Below are 17376 nucleotides of genomic sequence, written 5' to 3'. Positions count from 1 at the left end.
GGAGAATGGGGATGATTTGTTGTTGTTGTTGTTGTTGGTCAGTCACTAAGTCATGTCTGACTCTTTGTGACCCATAAACTGAAGCAGGCCAGGCTTCTCTGTCCTTCACTATCTCCCTGAGTTTGTTCAAACTCATGTCCACTGAGTCAGTGATGCAATCCCACATTTCCTCCTCTGTTGCCCACTTCTCCTCTTGCCCTCAAACTTTCCCAGCATCAGGGTCTTTTCTAATGAGTCAGCTCTTTGCATCAGGCGGCCAAAGTACTGGAGCTTCAGCTTCAGCATCAGTCCTTCCAATGAATATTCAGGGTTGATTTCCTTTAGGATTGATTGGTTTGATATCCTTGTAGTCCAAGGGACTCTCAAGAGTCTTCCCCAGCACCAACCTTTAGGAATGTTTACCTAAGGGTTATTACATGTCCTTCTTGGGGATGAAGAAGTTTTGAAACTGGAGAGAGGTGTGGTGGTTACACAACATTATGAATGCACCGAATACCAGTCAATTGTACACTTTAAAACAGTTCGTTGTATATTATGTGAATTTCACCTCAATTAATCAAAGGGATGGGGTCTCCATTAGCACAAATTTCAAGGATTAGAAAAAGGCACCACCTTGAGGAAGACACAATGAGGAATACACATCTTGTTTAGACATAGCTCTTTGTGTAAAGAAAGAATCTACTTCCTCTGAGTAGGCAAAGTTCCTCATTGGGACACAACCTAAAAACTGAAACACCGTAGCTCCAAAATGTGGTCATCACTCTACCCACTCAAATACCACTCTCTTATCTCCCATCAGGTTGGTAAGATTTAGGTTAGATGCACCTTTCATTTAGAAGGACCTCAGCTTCAAAGCACAAAAAAGAGCTTGTGGGCACTGAGGAGAGAAGAGAAGGGTCTTGTTTGTGTGTGTTAGTCACTCAGTCTTGTCCTACTCTTTGCAACATCATAGACTACAGCCCTTCATGACCCTCTGTCCTTGGAATTCTCCAGGGAAGAATACTGGCTTGGATAGCCATTCCCTTCTCCAGGGGATCTTCCCAATGCCATGGTTGAACCCAGATCTACCACATTGCAGGCAGATTCTTTACTGTCTGAGCCACAAGTTGGGGATAAGATGAGGTCCTTGAAGTTTATGTGTTATCTAGTCTTGGTCACTGGAATGGGAGCCCAGAAACACAGAATCCCAGGCAGGACTGACTATTCATTTGGTTGGTACTTTAACCATGTCTTATGTCTGAGGAATCTAAGATAGGTAGATGCAACTGAATTTAAAAAATGGTAAAATAGAGTTTAAGAAATTGGAAACAACCCCTTAAACTTTAACTAGAAAACTGGAACCCTAACATCTTAAAGAATAATAACTCAAAACTTTAATCTCTGTGAACAAAGGCAAACACTGAAGGATAACAAACATATTTTATGCATAACAGGCAAACACACATTTATGACTCTGGTATTGTCTGGGCCCCATAGCTTCAGTGAAGTAATTAGAATCAAAGAGAATAAGCACAGCAATAAAAAAGTGTTAATGATAAAGGATCTGGCATTTTTTTCCCCAAAGAAGACTACAGATAGGGGTACCCAGGATAGAAAATTTACACAGGGAAGCATCACAAATGCTTACAACTTCTTATTCTATTTCTATGGAAACTAATCAGGAAGAAATAGGTTTAAGTGGTAGGAAGAAAGATTCTGATTAAACTTTATTTTCTTGATTTATTTAGAGGGGGTGAAGAAATGTTCAAATTAGTTTTCATTCTGTAGCAGAACAGTAGAATTCTCAAATTTAAGTGTCATATCTTGCAATGTTTAATCTTATGTAGCAACTTTGACAGCTAAGGAATCCCTAAATAGCTGGTAAAACATTTCTGGGTATGTCTGTGGGGGGTATTTCTGAAGAGACTGGCATTTGAATTGATGGACTGAGTAAAGATTGCCTATCACCAATATCAGTAGGCACTGTCCCGTTCATTGAGGGCCTGAATAGAACAAGAAGGGAGCTCTCTCTTGCTTGCACACATTCATCTTCTTCAGCCCTTGGGCATGGTGCCCTGGCTCTGCAGGCTTTGGACTTGAACTGGAACTTACACCATTGGCTCCCCTGGTTCTCAGGCCTTCAAGTTTGAACTGAAATTATAATACTGACTTTCCTGGGTCTTCAGCTTGTAGTCAGCAGATCATAAGACTGCTCAGCTTCCAAAATTGCCTAATAAATCCCTTTCTACATATTTATATCTATCTTAACACTTCTATTTCTCTAGAAAACACAGACTAATACATCTTACTCTTAATTCTATAAGGATAACTAAAGACAGAAACATGAAAATTGAGCTAAATTTTGCACTGGGAGAGATGTTGCAAATAGTGCCACAGTAGAAAAGTACAGAAATGGAAGGCTGATATGCAATGCTACTGCCCTAGTGCCCTGCATTTCAGCTCTTCAAACATCTAAACTTTTTGCAAGGGAAGAAAAATACTTTTAGTATCAAAGATTCTGCTGAGTTTCACTATGAATTAAATATCTGGTGAGATCATAATAATGACAATTATTACAGTTAGAATATTACAAACAACCAAGGTAAAAAAAAATAGCTAATCAAAGACTCTATGTTATATAGATTTGCTTAAGTAGAAAAAGCAAAATAGTCACAAAGAAACATACCAAATTCAATGTGGGATTTGAAAATGCTTAACTCAGACTAAGGAAGAGTTACGGCATAAACTCAAAGTTGTCATTCTTAGAGAGGCACAACAAACATTTATTGTTCTGGATTAAGATTCATAAACCAGATGGAGGTTCATGACATTGTATAGGAGACAGGGATCAAGGCCATCCCCAAGAAAAAGAAAGGCAAAAAAAAAAAAACAACAAATTGGCTATCTGAGGATGCCTTACAAATAGCTGTGAAAAGAAGAGAAGTGAAGGGCAAAGGAGAAAAGGAAAGATATACCCATTTGAATGCAGAGTTCCAAAGAATAGCAAGGAGAGGTAAGAAAGCCTTCCTCAGCGATCAATGCAAAGAAATAGAGGAAAGCAATAGAATGGGAAAGACTAGAGATCTCTTCAAGAAAATTAGAGATACCAAGGGAACACTCCATGCAAAGATGGGCTCAATAAAGGACAGAAATGGTAGGGATCTAACAGAAGCAGAAGATATTAAGAAGAGGTGGCAAGAATACACAGAAGAACTATACAAAAAAGATCTTCATGACCCAGATAATTACGATGGTGTGATCACTCACCTAGAGCCAGACATCCTGGAATGTGAAGTCAAGTGGGCCTTAGGAAGTATCACTACAAACAAAGCTAGTGGAGGTGATGGAATTCCAGTTGAGCTATTTCAAATCCTGAAAGATGATGCTGTGAAAGTGCTGCTCTCAATATGCCAGCAAATTTGGAAGACTCAGCAGCGGCCACAGGACTGGAAAAGGTCAGTTTTAATTCCAATCCCAAAGAAAGGCAATGCCAAAGAATGCTCAAACTACCACACAATTGCACTCATCTCACACACTAGTAAAAGTAATGCTCAAAATTCTCCAAGCCAGGCTTCAGCAATACGTGAACCATGAACTTCCAGATGTTCTAGCTGGTTTTAGAAAAGGCAGAGGAACCAGAGATCAAATTGCCAACCTTTGCTGGATCGTGGAAAAATCAAGAGTTTCAGAAAAACACCTATTTCTGTTTTATTGACTATACCAAAGCCTTTGACTGTGTGGATCACAAAAAACTGTGGAAAATTCTTAGAGAGATGGGAATACCAGACCACCTGACCTGCCTCTTGAGAAACCTGTATGCAGGTCAGGAAGCAACAGTTAGAACTGGACATGGAACAACAGACTGGTTCCAAATAGGAAAAAGAGTACATCAAGGCTGTATATTGTCATCTGGCTTATTTAACTTATATGCAGAGTACATCATGAAAAACACTGGGCTGGAGGAAGCACAAGCTGGAATCAAGTTTGCCGGGAGGAATATCAATAACCTCAGATATGCAGATGACACCACCCTTATGGCAGAGAGTGAATAACTAAAGAGCCTCTTGATGAAAGTGAACGAGGAGGGTGAAAAAGTTGGCTTAAAATTCAACATTCAGAAAACTAAGATCATGGCGTCTGGTCCCATCACTTCATGGCAAACAGATGGAGAGACAGTGGAAACAGTGGCTGAATTTCTTTTTCTGGGCTCCAAAATCACTGCAGATGGTGATTGCAGCCATGAAATTAAAAGACGCTTACTCCTTGGAAGGAAAGTTATGACCAACTTAGACAGCATGTTAAAAAAGAGACATTACATTGCCAACAAAGTTCTGTCTAGTCAAGGCTATGGTTTTTCTAGTGGTCATGTACGGATGTGAGAGTTGGACTGTAAAGAAAGCTAAGTGCCAAAGAATTGATGCTTTTGAACTGTGGTGTTGGAGAAGACTCTTGAGAGTCCCTTGGACTGCAAGGAGATCCAACCAGTCCATCCTAAAGGAAATCAGTCCTGAATATTTATTGGAAGGACTGATGCTGAAGCTGAAACTCCAATATTTTGGCCACCTGATGCAAAGAGCTGACTCATTTGAAAAGACCCTGATGTTGGGAAAGATTGAAGGCAGGAGGAGAAGTGGACGACAGAGGATGAGATGGTTAGATGGCATCACCAACTCAATGGACATGAATTTGGATAAATCCGGGAGTTGGTGATGGACAGGGAAGCCTGGCGTGCTGTGGTTCATGGGGTCGCAAAGAGTCAGACACGACTGAGCGACTGGACTGAACTGTACTGAAGCCTCATCAGTCCAGATTACCTTTCACTGTCCCTAAACAAAACCTTTATCTTCACCTTATTAGTTGCCTGATTCAAATGATACAGTTATACAAACTTTATAGCTAACTGGATTACTCTCTAACATCTGAAATAAACTACACACTGAAGCTCTAATGCATTATAGTATGCTACATACTCTAGGATTAATACATTGAGTGTGGTTTTTCTTACGGTTACCAAAGGGGAAAGGTGGGGGGGATATATAAATTAGTTTGGGATTAACATATATACACACTACAAAATGATCAACAAGGACCTGCTGTACAGAAGAGAGAACTGCTCAACGTTTTGTAGAAGCCTGGATGGGAAGGAGTTTGTGGGAGAACATATACATGTATATATACGGTCGAGTCCCTTTGCTGTCCATCTGCAACTATCACAGCATTGTTAAACAGCTATACTCCAATACAAAATAGAAAGTTTATTTAAGAAAACCAAGGACCTACTGTATAGCACAGGGAACTCTGCTCAATACTCAATAATAACCTAAATGGGAAAAGAATCTTTATATGTATATATATACATCTTTATATGTTCAATCATATAAAGATGCACCTGAACCCAATACAACATTGTAAGTCAACTATACTCTGATACAAAATTTAAATTTAAAAAAAAATTTTTAAAGAGTGTATTTTTATGCAGTTGAGAACATTGAAATCTATAGAAAATCCTAAGATCAAAGATTAAAGTCACAAACCAGTAAGTTAATTTTTTAGCACTTGCTATTTCCTTGGAGTGTGCTTTTGTATAATTAAAAGAAATAAAATCTACAGAAAAGTCTCTACTGAAGAGCATTACTACTTACCCTAAGGTTTACCTTTCTTCCCTTCACCCTAAAAAGGTCGCAGAGAGTGGTCAAATTGCCACATCTTGTCACTCACTCTTTTATTTTCCCCAGAACAATGGCTTACCTAGGAAAGAACAAATTGACTACAGTGGTTAAAAGAGTTTAGTTCGGGGACTTCCCTGGCAGTCCACTGGTTAAGACTGTGCTTCCATTACAGGGAGAATGGGTTTGATCCCTGGGTTGGGGAACTAAGATCCTACTTGCTGCATGGTATGGCCAAAATATGTTTAAAAATTAGTTTAGTCTGGAAGCCCATGGTGTGGATTCAAATCTAAGATTAAGCACTTGTTAGTGTGAACTTGGACAAATTACTTAATCTGTGACTTGGTTTTATCACATGGATGATGGGAATAGCAATGGTACCTCCCCTATAGAATTGCTGTGAAGAATAAATGAACAGATACATGCACAGTTTCAGAACCACTTGGGCATATAATAAGTGCTCCAAAAATATTATCAGTGGTAAATCATCCACATTTCCTAGCCTTAAAGACATAATCTTTTTCTTTCTGACCAGCTTCACTGTCAAGGTGAAGATGAGAAAAGCAGAGAATGGGCATCCGTCAACATTGGAGGCCACTTGGCTGGGAATTAAACTGTCACATGAGACCCAAGAGCTCAATTATAAGGATCAACACTGAGTAATATTGACACTCCCTTTAAAGGTGAAGCATCACTCAGTTATTCTTTGGGCAATGAGCATATTTCAACAAATATGTGGAATTAGGGGTTATGTACGCAGTGAATGCTAATGACTACTTGACCATGGTGAAAAATTCTAATTGAAGACCAAATAAAATTAACTTTCAAAGCTTTCAGAGAAGAACAAATAACTCAGGGACAGGCCAATTACCATTCAGAGACAAGTTGTTTTAAAACAAACAAGGAAGGGACTTTAAGGATTATGCAAATAGCAGCTAGTCAGGGCTTATAAAATACCCCCTGTGGAAGTGTCCATCAGAACTCAACAACTTGTCTTAACAACCCTCCTCTCAACCTAACCCCTGACACCATGGCTTGCTGTTCCACCAGTTTCTGTGGATTTCCCATCTGTTCCTCTGCTGGGACCTGTGGCTCCAGCCCCTGCCAGCCAACCAGCTGCCAGACCAGCTGCTGCCAGCCAACTTCCATCCAGACCAGCTGCTGCCAGCCAATCTCCATCCAGACCAGCTGCTGCCAGCCAACCTGCCTCCAGACCAGTGGCTGTGAGACTGGCTATGGCATTGGTGGCAGCATTGGCTATGGCCAGGTGGGCAGCAGTGGGGCTGTGAGCAGCCGCACCAGATGGTGCCGCCCTGACTGCCGCGTGGAGGGCACCAGCCTGCCTCCCTGCTGTGTGGTGAGCTGCACATCCCCATCCTGCTGCCAGCTGCACTATGCCCAGGCCTCCTGCTGCCGCCCATCCTACTGTGGGCAGTCCTGCTGCCGCCCAGCCTGCTGCTGCCAGCCCACCTGCACTGAGCCCATCTGCTGTGAGCCCACCTGCTAAAAGCCAGGATGCTGATTTTCAACTTGAAATTTCAACTTCCAACTCAGTCCATGAACTAATTATCTCTTCTACCATCCTTGGACCATTTACAAGTTCTTGAACTTTAATCAAAATTTTATGAAGGGTTACCAAATATTTGGACTTAATAGACTTATCTGATTCCATTCAATACTAACAAAATGTTGATTTCTCCACTAAGTTGACCGAAATACAAATATGACCCAATAAATGGGAAAAACCAGTTTGAGTCGGGATTGACCTTCAGCAAGCCTCCTCTTCACAGCTCATTGCTGCCAAAGCTGAGGAAGAACCATCTCTCCTTCTCAGATACATTCACTTCCTAAACTCTACCATTTTGCAAATTGCATTTCTTATGAAAAGGGAATAATATACCAAGATCTAATAAAATATATACATTTGATAACAGCAAACATATCTCTTTTTCTTCATTGAGTGTTGCATAAAAGGTTCTAATCTGACTGTGATATTCCATGCTATTCTTCTTATATCATGTTAGGAAATATGATCAAATCCAGGAGAAGTTAATCCCCATAAAAAGCGCAAACTAAAAAAAATTGAGGGTTTATCAATAGGGGGATGATTGAATAAAGTGTTGTATGATCATACTCTGGAATATTACATAGCTACTTGAAAGAATAATATGCACAATCAAGATGAAATGGATAGATTTCTAGAAACATACAACCCACTGAAATTGAATCATGAATAAATAGAAAATCTTAACAGATGTATAATTAATAAGGAGATGGAATCAATACTAAAACTTCTCAACAAAGAAAATTCTGGTACTAGAAGTCTTCACTGGTGAATTCTATAAAACATTTAAGGAAAAATTAAGCACTAGTCCTCAGATTCTTCCAAAAAATTGAAGATAAAGGAACTCTTCTAAATTCATTCTACAAGGCCAGCTTTACTCTAATACCAAAGCCAGACAAAGAAAATACAAGAAAGGAAAATTACAGACCAATATCCCTGATGAATACTGACACAAAAATCCTCAATGAAATACTGTCAAATAGGATTCAACAGCACGTTTAAAAAGACTATGCACCATGACCAAATGAGATTTTGTCCTAGGATACAAATATGGTTTAATATATGAAAATCAATCAATGTAATACATCACATAACAGAATGAAGTGAGGGAACATTTGGTTATCTCAATAGATGCAGAAAAAGTATTTGAGATAATTCAATACCCTTTTGTAATTAAAAAAAAAAAAACCACACTCAACAAACTAGAACTAGAAGGAAACTGCATCAGCATAACAAAAGCCACACATGAGAATCCTACATGAATATCATACTCAACAGTGAAAAACTGAAACCTTTCTTCTAGACCAGGAACAAGAGAAGGATGTCCACTTTTACCTATTCTATTTAATCATACTACTAGAAGGCATAGCCAGAGCAATTAGGCAAGAAAAAGAAATAAAAGTCATAAGATTTACAATTGTCTCTATTTGCAAATGATGTGATATTATAAACAGAAAATTTTACATTCTACCAAAAAAATCTGTTATAAATTTAGTTAAGTTTTTGGATATAAAATCAATACATAAAGTTTCTTGCACTTCTATACACTAACAACATTCTGTCAGAAAGAAAAATTCAAGAAACAATCCCATTTACAATAGCATCAAAAAGAATAAAATACTTATGAATAAAGTTATCCAAGGAGGTGATAGGTCTGAACACTGAAAAGTGTAAGACATGAATGAAAGGATCTAAAGAAGACACAAATAAATTAAAGGTAGTCCATGCTCGTGGCTGGAAGAATTAATATTGCTTAAATGTCCATACTACCCAAAGCAATCTATAGATCAACGCAATCCTTATTAGAATGTCAATGGCATTTTTCTCAGAGATAGAACAAACTATCCTAAAATTTGTGTGGAACAAACAAAAAGCCCTGAATATCCAAAGCTATCTTGAGAAAGAAGAACAAAGCTGGAGGCATCTTACTCCCTGATTTCAAACTACACTACAAAGCTAGAGTAGTCAAAATAGCATGGCACTGACACAAAAGCAGGCATAGAGACAAACATGAAATAGAACAGAGAGCCCAGAAATAACCCTCATCCTTACTGTCAAAAGATTTTCAAGAGAGGTCCCAAGACCATTCAGTAGGAACAGACAATCTTTTCCACAAATGGTGTTGGGAAAACTGGATGTCAACATGCAAAAGAATGAAGTTTGACCCTTATCTTAAAACTTCTACAAAAATTAACTCAAAATGGATCAAAAACTTAAATAGAGTTAAAACTATAAAATTATCTAAAGAAAACATAGAGGAAAATCTTCATGATACTGGATTTGATGATGATGATTTCTTGCATATAACCCCAAAAGAATAGGCAACAGAAGTTAAAAATAAACTGAATTACATCAAAATTAAAAACTTCTCTGCATCAAAGGACACGCAAAGAGTCAGATACAACTTAACTGACTGAACAACAATAGCAATTAACAAAATGAAAGGGCAGTCTACAGAATGGGAGAAGATATTTGCAAATCATAGATTCCAAAATAAAGAAAGAATCCCTACAACTCAACAAAAGGAACGCCAACTCTAAACCAACAACAACAAAATTTGGGCAAAGGACATGAATCCACATATCTCCAAAGAAGATATACAAGTGGAAAAAAAAAACGACATGAAAAGATGCTCAGTATCACTGATAATTAGAAAAATGCAAACCAAAACCACAATGACATACCACCTCACATCCATTTGAACGGCTATTCTCAAAACACTCAAAAAGTATTGGCAAGGACATGGAAAAATTGGAACCCTTGTGCACTGCTGGTGGGAATGTAAATGATATACCCACTATGGGAAGCAATATGACAGTTACTCAAAAAATAAAAAATAGAATTACCATATGATCTAGCAGTTGTACTCCTAAGTATACACCCCAAAAAATTGAGAGCATGGTCTTGAAGAGATATTTGTACACTCATGTTCCTGCATGATTAATTATAATAATTAAAAGATGGAAGCAGCCAAAGTGTCATTGATGGATGAATGGATAAACAAATTGTGGAATATGCATATAATGGAATCTTATTCAGCCTTAAAAAAAGAAGGAAATTCTGTCATACTCTTCAAGGTGGATGAATTTTGAGGACATTATGCTTAGTGAAATAAGCTAGCCACAAAAGGACAAATACTGTATGATTCAATGTAAATGAGGTACAAAGAGTGGTTAGATTCATCAAGACACAGAGTTGGATCATGATTGTCAAGAGTTTGGGGAGGGGAGGATGGGGAAGTGGTGTTTAATGGATACAGAGTTTCAGTTTTGTAAGACAAAAAGAGTTCTAGAGATTGATTGCACAACAACCTGAGCATGCTTAACACTAGTAGAATGAACTCTTAAAAATTGTTAAGATGATAAATTTTACATTATATGTATTTTATTAAAATGTTTTAATAATAAATAGGTACAGTGTGTTAGTTGCTCAGTCGTGTCAACTCTTTGCAACCCCATGGACTGTAGCCTGCCAGGCTGCTCTGTCCATGGAGTTCTCCAGGCAAGATTACTGGAGTGGGTATCTTCCCAGCCCAGGGATCAAAAGCAGGTCTCTTGCATTGCATAAATAGGTATGGGAGATTCCAGCTCTACTAAGCTAAATGATATATATGTGCATACTCTGGTTTATGTTTGCAGAAGCAGGGAGAAATGTGACAGAACATGCCCCAAAACTGTTAATATTGACTATCTCTGAAGTACTAGTTTGGGGAGGGATATGTATGTTTCGGGAAAAGGGAGAATAACATTAACTTTTCTTTATATGTCTGCATACTGTTTGACTTATTAAAATGTGTATTCATTACTATCTTATTATGTTTAAATTAGCAGAGTCAGAAAACAATCTACAGGAAAAGTCACTAAGGGTTTCAGTTGAGAATATGTACATTAATAAAAATACTAGTTAGAGTGCTGAGGATCCTGTAGCTTACACAAATGGAGCACAGAAGGGCATACTTCTTTTGATGTTGATGACTCAGGTGATAGTTCATGTTTTGATGACACTAGTGGTAGCCATTCCAAGTCTAGACAAATTGTTTACTAAATCATGATCCTTAATTGAATGACCACTTAGGAAGGGAATGTTCAGTTTAGACAAACTTTGCCTAAAGGTTATCGAAGGATATTTATGACAAAACAAGCCAGGGCAACAGTTAGCCAAAGTCTAATCTATCATGCAATTTCCATAATGAGCCTTGGCTTGACCCAAAGGGCAAAGAAGAAACATAATGAGATTTAATTGAACAATGACAAAAGCAGGCTATTCAAAATGCTATTTATAACCTTCTTAACAACTCAAATATTAGCCAATCAGAGACTGACTCTGCAATGGTATCCAGGAAAAATGCTAAATGTTAGGGAAATACCATGGCTCTACAGGATATATAAAAGGGCAGATGTAGACGGTGCAGCCAAAACTCAAAAACTTCTCTTAAGAGCACTCCTCTCAACCCACCTCCTGACACCATGGCCTGTTGCTCCACCAGCTTCTGTGGATTTCCCATCTGTTCCACTGGGGGAACCTGTGGCTCCAGCTCCTGCCAGACCAGCTGCTGCCAGCCAACCTCCATCCAGACCAGCTGCTGCCAGCCAACCTGCCTCCAGACCAGTGGCTGTGAGACTGGCTATGGCATTGGTGGCAGCATTGGCTATGGCCAGGTGGGCAGCAGTGGGGCTGTGAGCAGCCGCACCAGATGGTGCCGCCCTGACTGCCGCGTGGAGGGCACCAGCCTGCCTCCCTGCTGTGTGGTGAGCTGCACATCCCCATCCTGCTGCCAGCTGCACTATGCCCAGGCCTCCTGCTGCCGCCCATCCTACTGTGGGCAGTCCTGCTGCCGCCCAGCCTGCTGCTGCCAGCCCACCTGCATTGAGCCCATCTGTGAGCCCACCTGCTAAAGCAAGGGTGCTGATTACTTAAGAATGAAAGGGGAAGCAGAACAAACCTGTGCTGGTCTCTGAAGAACCGTTCGCTTTTCCTTGGATGCTAAGTATCGTGAAGTTTCTAAGCTGCTCAGAAATGAAAGTCTTAGGACACTTTTGAATGTTCTGAAATAGCACATTGAAAACAAGCCTCAACCATGGTGTCTGAATTTCCTGCCTTGCTTGAGCAGAGTACCAGACTCGAGTAGCTCTTCATTTCAGTGACATCTCTGATCTCTTTCCTTTCTTGAGTCCCACATATTTTCAGACCTGCTTTCTCCTTCAATGTCCCTTGTTAATTTCAAATAAAATACTTAAACTTGCAAAGCAAACTGAGTCATTTTCTTCCTTCTACCTTGAAGTTTATCCACCTTTAGCTGGAGTTCAAGAAGAGTGAATTTGACAGTAATGCTAAGGCATGAACTTAAAGTCTAAGCCAGAGAGATTAAATACAAATTACATTATACTTAAATCTATTGCTTAGCAAAATGCTCCATGCTTCAAGTAATCTTCGTAGTTGCTCAAATACTTACCTGATCTAATCTGTTGTGAAAAGAAAGAAAGTGAAGTCGCTCAGTCATGTCCAACTCTTTGCAGCCCTATGGACTGTAGCCCACCAGAGTCCTCTATCCATGGGGATTCTCCAGGCAAGAATACTGGAGTGGGTTGCCATTTCCTTTTCCAGGGTATCTTGCCAATCCAGCGATCAAACCCGAGTCTCCCACATTGCAGGCAGACTCTTTACCCTCTGAGCCACCATGCCATTTTTACTTAACATTTTCAGATTGATCAAAGCTATAGATGTAATCCTACCATATTTTCATCTCCTTCTACTTAATACACTAGATGTTCTCCTTCATGCAGGCCCCATATCTAAATAAATTATATTACCTATTAACTAGATTTCAAAATATCAACCAGATACTATCAGATACTATCTATTTTCCAAGATCATTTATGTTCAGTTCCTAAACCTTAGCCTATTATATTCTTCCCACTGATTCCCAAATTGCTCTCTAAGTTTCAAATCCAACACTAACCACCATTAACTGTATTTTTATGGTGTATCTATGGTCTCAGTGAGAATAGAACAAACAGCTGAAGAGATAACCAGTGAGTTCTCCCATCACCATTCTAATGGATGTGTCAGACACATTCATTAGAAATCTGAAACAACTATGTACTTTATACTTTGCAACCCAATCTGGAAAATGTTCTCAATAAATGCACACACATCTGGAACAAAAAATACCTCTTACCATTTGATTTTTTCAGTTCTTAAGTATGTGAGCACAACATACAAAATACAACAGGACAAAACATAGAACACTTTGAGAACAATATTTCTGAGACAATTACAAGCTCCCAGCACTCACCTCTATCATTCAGTTGGTGGCAGTGATAGGTCACACACAAGATTACTTATTTCAGAGAAGAGGAAAGTAGATACAGTGCACCCTTCAAAATGTCAGAGCTTATCGATGCTTTTTCTTAAGACTTAGTTCAACTATTAAATATAAAAAGATGTCAGCTTTTCCTGTTCTCTTTTGACAATAATAAGGACTGCTTCATGAGAGGCACTACAGCTTGAAAGTTCTATTTAATCATTTATAAGTGGTATAGACACCCATGAATCATGCCTTTTACTCCACCCATTGAAAATCAGATTCAATAAACATTTATTAAGGTTCTACCAGAAGCAAAGCACTGTGTTGGTTATCTTTCTATATGCCATATCATTTGGTTCACAAGGAAATATTTCTGGCCTGAAATACAAGTAATAATTTACACATTTCAAATTGTTTGAAATCAAAGGAACAATGATGGTAATTTATTTGATGTTGGAATAAATGAGTTGGAAGCTTTTAATTATGTGTGACCAAAGGTACCTTTCAGTGGATATCTTGATGTTCTAAATTCAAGAGAATTCAGTCTATATATTCAGGAGGGGAAAAAAATAGCTAAAAGCAGCACAATTACTCTTAGCCTTAGAGACCTGGACAGAGAATCACATGGAATAACTACCTCTACAAAATGAGGGTGTTGACGTGGACAAAAATGGGAGGGCTCTTTGAACATGGAAAACCACAAACTCATTCCAAAGAGCAAAGGACCAATACGAGGAGTCCAAATGAAACTATAAAACGAAGTAATTTCTAAACTGCTGCTCATAATGTATCATAGGTATTTCAATGTAAGCCAATCAGAGGACCACTGAAAAACAAATTTATACAAAAACAAGGAAGATATGCTAAGAATTTTATAAATAGCAGCTGGCTCAGATATATAAAAGGCCTGACACAGAAGTCACCACCCAAAATCCTCCAAGCATTGCATTTCTCAGCCCAACTCCTGACACCATGGCCTGTTGCTCCACCAGCTTCTGTGGGTTTCCCACTTGCTCCACTGGTGGGACCTGTGGCTCCAGCCCCTGCCAGCCAACCTGCTGCCAGACCAGCTGCTGCCAGCCAACTTCCATCCAGACCAGCTGCTGCCAGCCAATCTCCATCCAGACCAGCTGCTGCCAGCCAATCTCCATCCAGACCAGTGGCTGTGAGTCCGGCTATGGCATTGGTGGCAGCATTGGCTATGGCCAGGTGGGCAGCAGTGGGGCTGTGAGCAGCCGCACCAGATGGTGCCGCCCTGACTGCCGCGTGGAGGGCACCAGCCTGCCTCCCTGCTGTGTGGTGAGCTGCACATCCCCATCCTGCTGCCAGCTGCACTATGCCCAGGCCTCCTGCTGCCGCCCATCCTACTGTGGGCAGTCCTGCTGCCGCCCAGCCTGCTGCTGCCAGCCCACCTGCACTGAGCCCATCTGCGAGCCCACCTGCTGTGAGCCCACCTGCTAAAAGCCACGTTGCTCATTTAAAATTGCCCAGGATACAGTATCTCTGAACAATTTATCGCCTCAACCACCCATGGACAACTAACAAGTTCTTAGACTCCCATGGGGGTTTCTATTATGGGCGCTACCAACTATATGAGTTCTGTCTGATTCCATTCTGCAATGAATATCTTGACTTTCCACAGCAGATGCTGCATACCACCTGCTCATCATCAAATTGCTTTGGTTATACTATTTCTGATTTTCATGCAAGGTTGAATATGGCTGACATATTGTGGAATTTATCCTTATGAACTGTCCAGAAGCCTATTTCTCCTGCTTTATGATCTATTTTTAGCTTCTGTTTGTCCCCAAATTCTTGCAACATCAAAGGCACCAGAGTATTGCTAAGTGACATCTTCAGATGTCACCAATGAGATTAGAAGCTCTTCACCCAATGTTCAGCTTCTAAGAAGGAGACTAGACTTTTCAATATTTCAGCATCTGATTCCATCCTCCCCTTTGCCTGTTGGCTATTTCAATTATATCTGTGATTCAGTGTTTTCTGTCATTTGTTAATAAATGTTACATACTGGGCAAAGAAATCATGGTCTTTGTGTCCACTTACCCATAAAATGGGTTAATTTCTTCTGATTCAAGGATGCTTATTTTAAAGAAATACATTTGGTTCTTTCTGAAAGGGACTGAAGTCATATACAGTGTAATCATTTACTCATTTCTTCAGTAAAAATTTATTGACCACCATGTCTAAAGCAGGAACTATGAAGATCAGAAAGATGAAAAATTGATTCTTATCCTTGAGGACTTTACTATCCAACAAGAAAAAGTATATGCGTGAAAGTAGTTACTATAATATGACAAGATAAATTGTATTCTCTTAGCAGTTGATAGAAGAAAACTCCCTCTGTCTCAGGGGCAGATGCTTTTGTGGCCAGTATGCCTTGACAGTGAACTTTGAACAGGTACGTCCACATGGGAAGAAGTGTGTTGGCAACCCCAAAAACCCAGAGAAGAATGGAAAATAATTACACATAAATCAAAGAGAGGAACTTTTTTTTACTCCATAAAGGGAGTGAGGAAAAAAAGAGAGAGGAAAGATCTAGGCAGGAAGTTATGTTTTTTGTCCTTTTCCATTAAATTACCAAACTTACAAAATTCTCATGTATAGATCATCTTTCCTATGAAAGCCAGTGAAAGAAGTGAGTTTTCTGTCTGGATTGATTCAAGGGAAGATGGAGTTCAGCCCAGGAGCCAGGCAGAAAAGTGGGACCACAAGAAAGTAATGCCTCAGGAGCTCTCAGAAATTGTAGAGGAGATTTTGATAGGCATTACTGTGGAAAGTAACATCTTAGTTATGTAGACTTCAGAGAAAACAGAAGGACCAGCAACAGGATTTCAAAAAGAAGTGATCACTTTGGAACAAGAAGGGAGTGTCCTGGGGGAAGCATCAGACAAGGTTTCACAAGGAGGTGATCTTTGAAGTGGGCCTTGAAAATCATTCTAAGTGTAAGGAAAAGAGTTAAACACTGTCAGTCGTATCACTAGCAAATATTTTTTTCCATTTGGTAGGTTGTCTTTTCATTTTGTCAGTGTTTTCCTTTGCTGTGCAAAATCTTTTAAATTTAAGTTATTTATTGGTTTATATTTGAGTTTATTTCTTTTGCCTTAGAACACAGATCCAAAAAAAATATTACTATGGCTTATGTCAAAGTGTTCTGCCAATATTCTCTTCTGGAATTTTTAAAGTTTCTGATCTTACATTTAGGTGATTTTGAGTTTATTTTTGTATATAGTGTGAGCAAATGTTCTCATATCCTTCTTTTATGTGATATGAAAAAATACATGATATTTTACATGATATGATATAATATGTGCACCCAACCTGTCCAGTTTTACCAGCACTGCTTATTGAAGAGACAGTACTTCTCCACTGCATATTTTTGCCTCCTTTGTGACAGATTAATTGATCATAGGTTCATAGGCTTATTTCTGGGCTCTCTATTTTGTTTCTTTGATCTATGTATCTGTTTTTTTGTGCCATAGCCATGCTATTTTGATTTCTATAGCTTTGTAGTATTGTCTGAAGTCAGGAAGAGTGACACTTTCAGCTTTATTCTTTTTTCTCAAGATTGCCTTGGCAATTCTGGGTCTTTTTCGGTTCCATATAAATTTTAGGATTATTTGTTCTAGTTCTATGAAAAGTGTCATGGGTATTTCGATAAGGATCACATTAAATTTGTATGATTTTAAATCAGTTTTTTTTCACTTTCTCTTTCTGATAGATTGTTATTAGCATATAGAAAAACAACAGATTTCTGTGTATTAATCTTGTATTCTGCAACTTTATCGAATTCATTCATTAGTTTTATTACTTTATCAGTGGAGACTTTCAGGTCTTCTGTA

General features: G+C 39.1%; 3 protein-coding genes across 3 annotated transcripts; all 3 read left to right on the top strand.

Annotated features, from left to right (window-relative positions):
* The first annotated feature begins 6675 nt into the window (after window positions 1-6675).
* On the top strand, window positions 6676-7152 carry LOC133056060 (keratin, high-sulfur matrix protein, B2A-like). Its single transcript, XM_061141143.1, has one exon. It carries the CDS (start codon window positions 6676-6678, stop codon window positions 7150-7152), a length of 477 nt encoding a protein of 158 aa, XP_060997126.1.
* A 4523-nt stretch (window positions 7153-11675) lies between these two features.
* Window positions 11676-12104, top strand: LOC133056059 (keratin, high-sulfur matrix protein, B2C-like). Its single transcript, XM_061141142.1, has one exon. It carries the CDS (start codon window positions 11676-11678, stop codon window positions 12102-12104), a length of 429 nt encoding a protein of 142 aa, XP_060997125.1.
* A 2384-nt stretch (window positions 12105-14488) lies between these two features.
* Window positions 14489-14977, top strand: LOC133056058 (keratin, high-sulfur matrix protein, B2A). Its single transcript, XM_061141141.1, has one exon. The coding sequence runs from the start codon at window positions 14489-14491 to the stop codon at window positions 14975-14977; it is 489 nt and encodes a 162-aa protein (XP_060997124.1).
* The last annotated feature ends 2399 nt before the right edge of the window (window positions 14978-17376 follow it).

The sequence above is a fragment of the Dama dama genome, chromosome 5 (genome assembly GCF_033118175.1).
Source record: "Dama dama isolate Ldn47 chromosome 5, ASM3311817v1, whole genome shotgun sequence".
NCBI classification, from domain to species: Eukaryota; Metazoa; Chordata; class Mammalia; order Artiodactyla; family Cervidae; genus Dama; species Dama dama.
The sequence above is the reverse complement of the archived record's forward strand: the minus strand, read 5'-3'. Positions and strand labels throughout refer to the sequence as shown.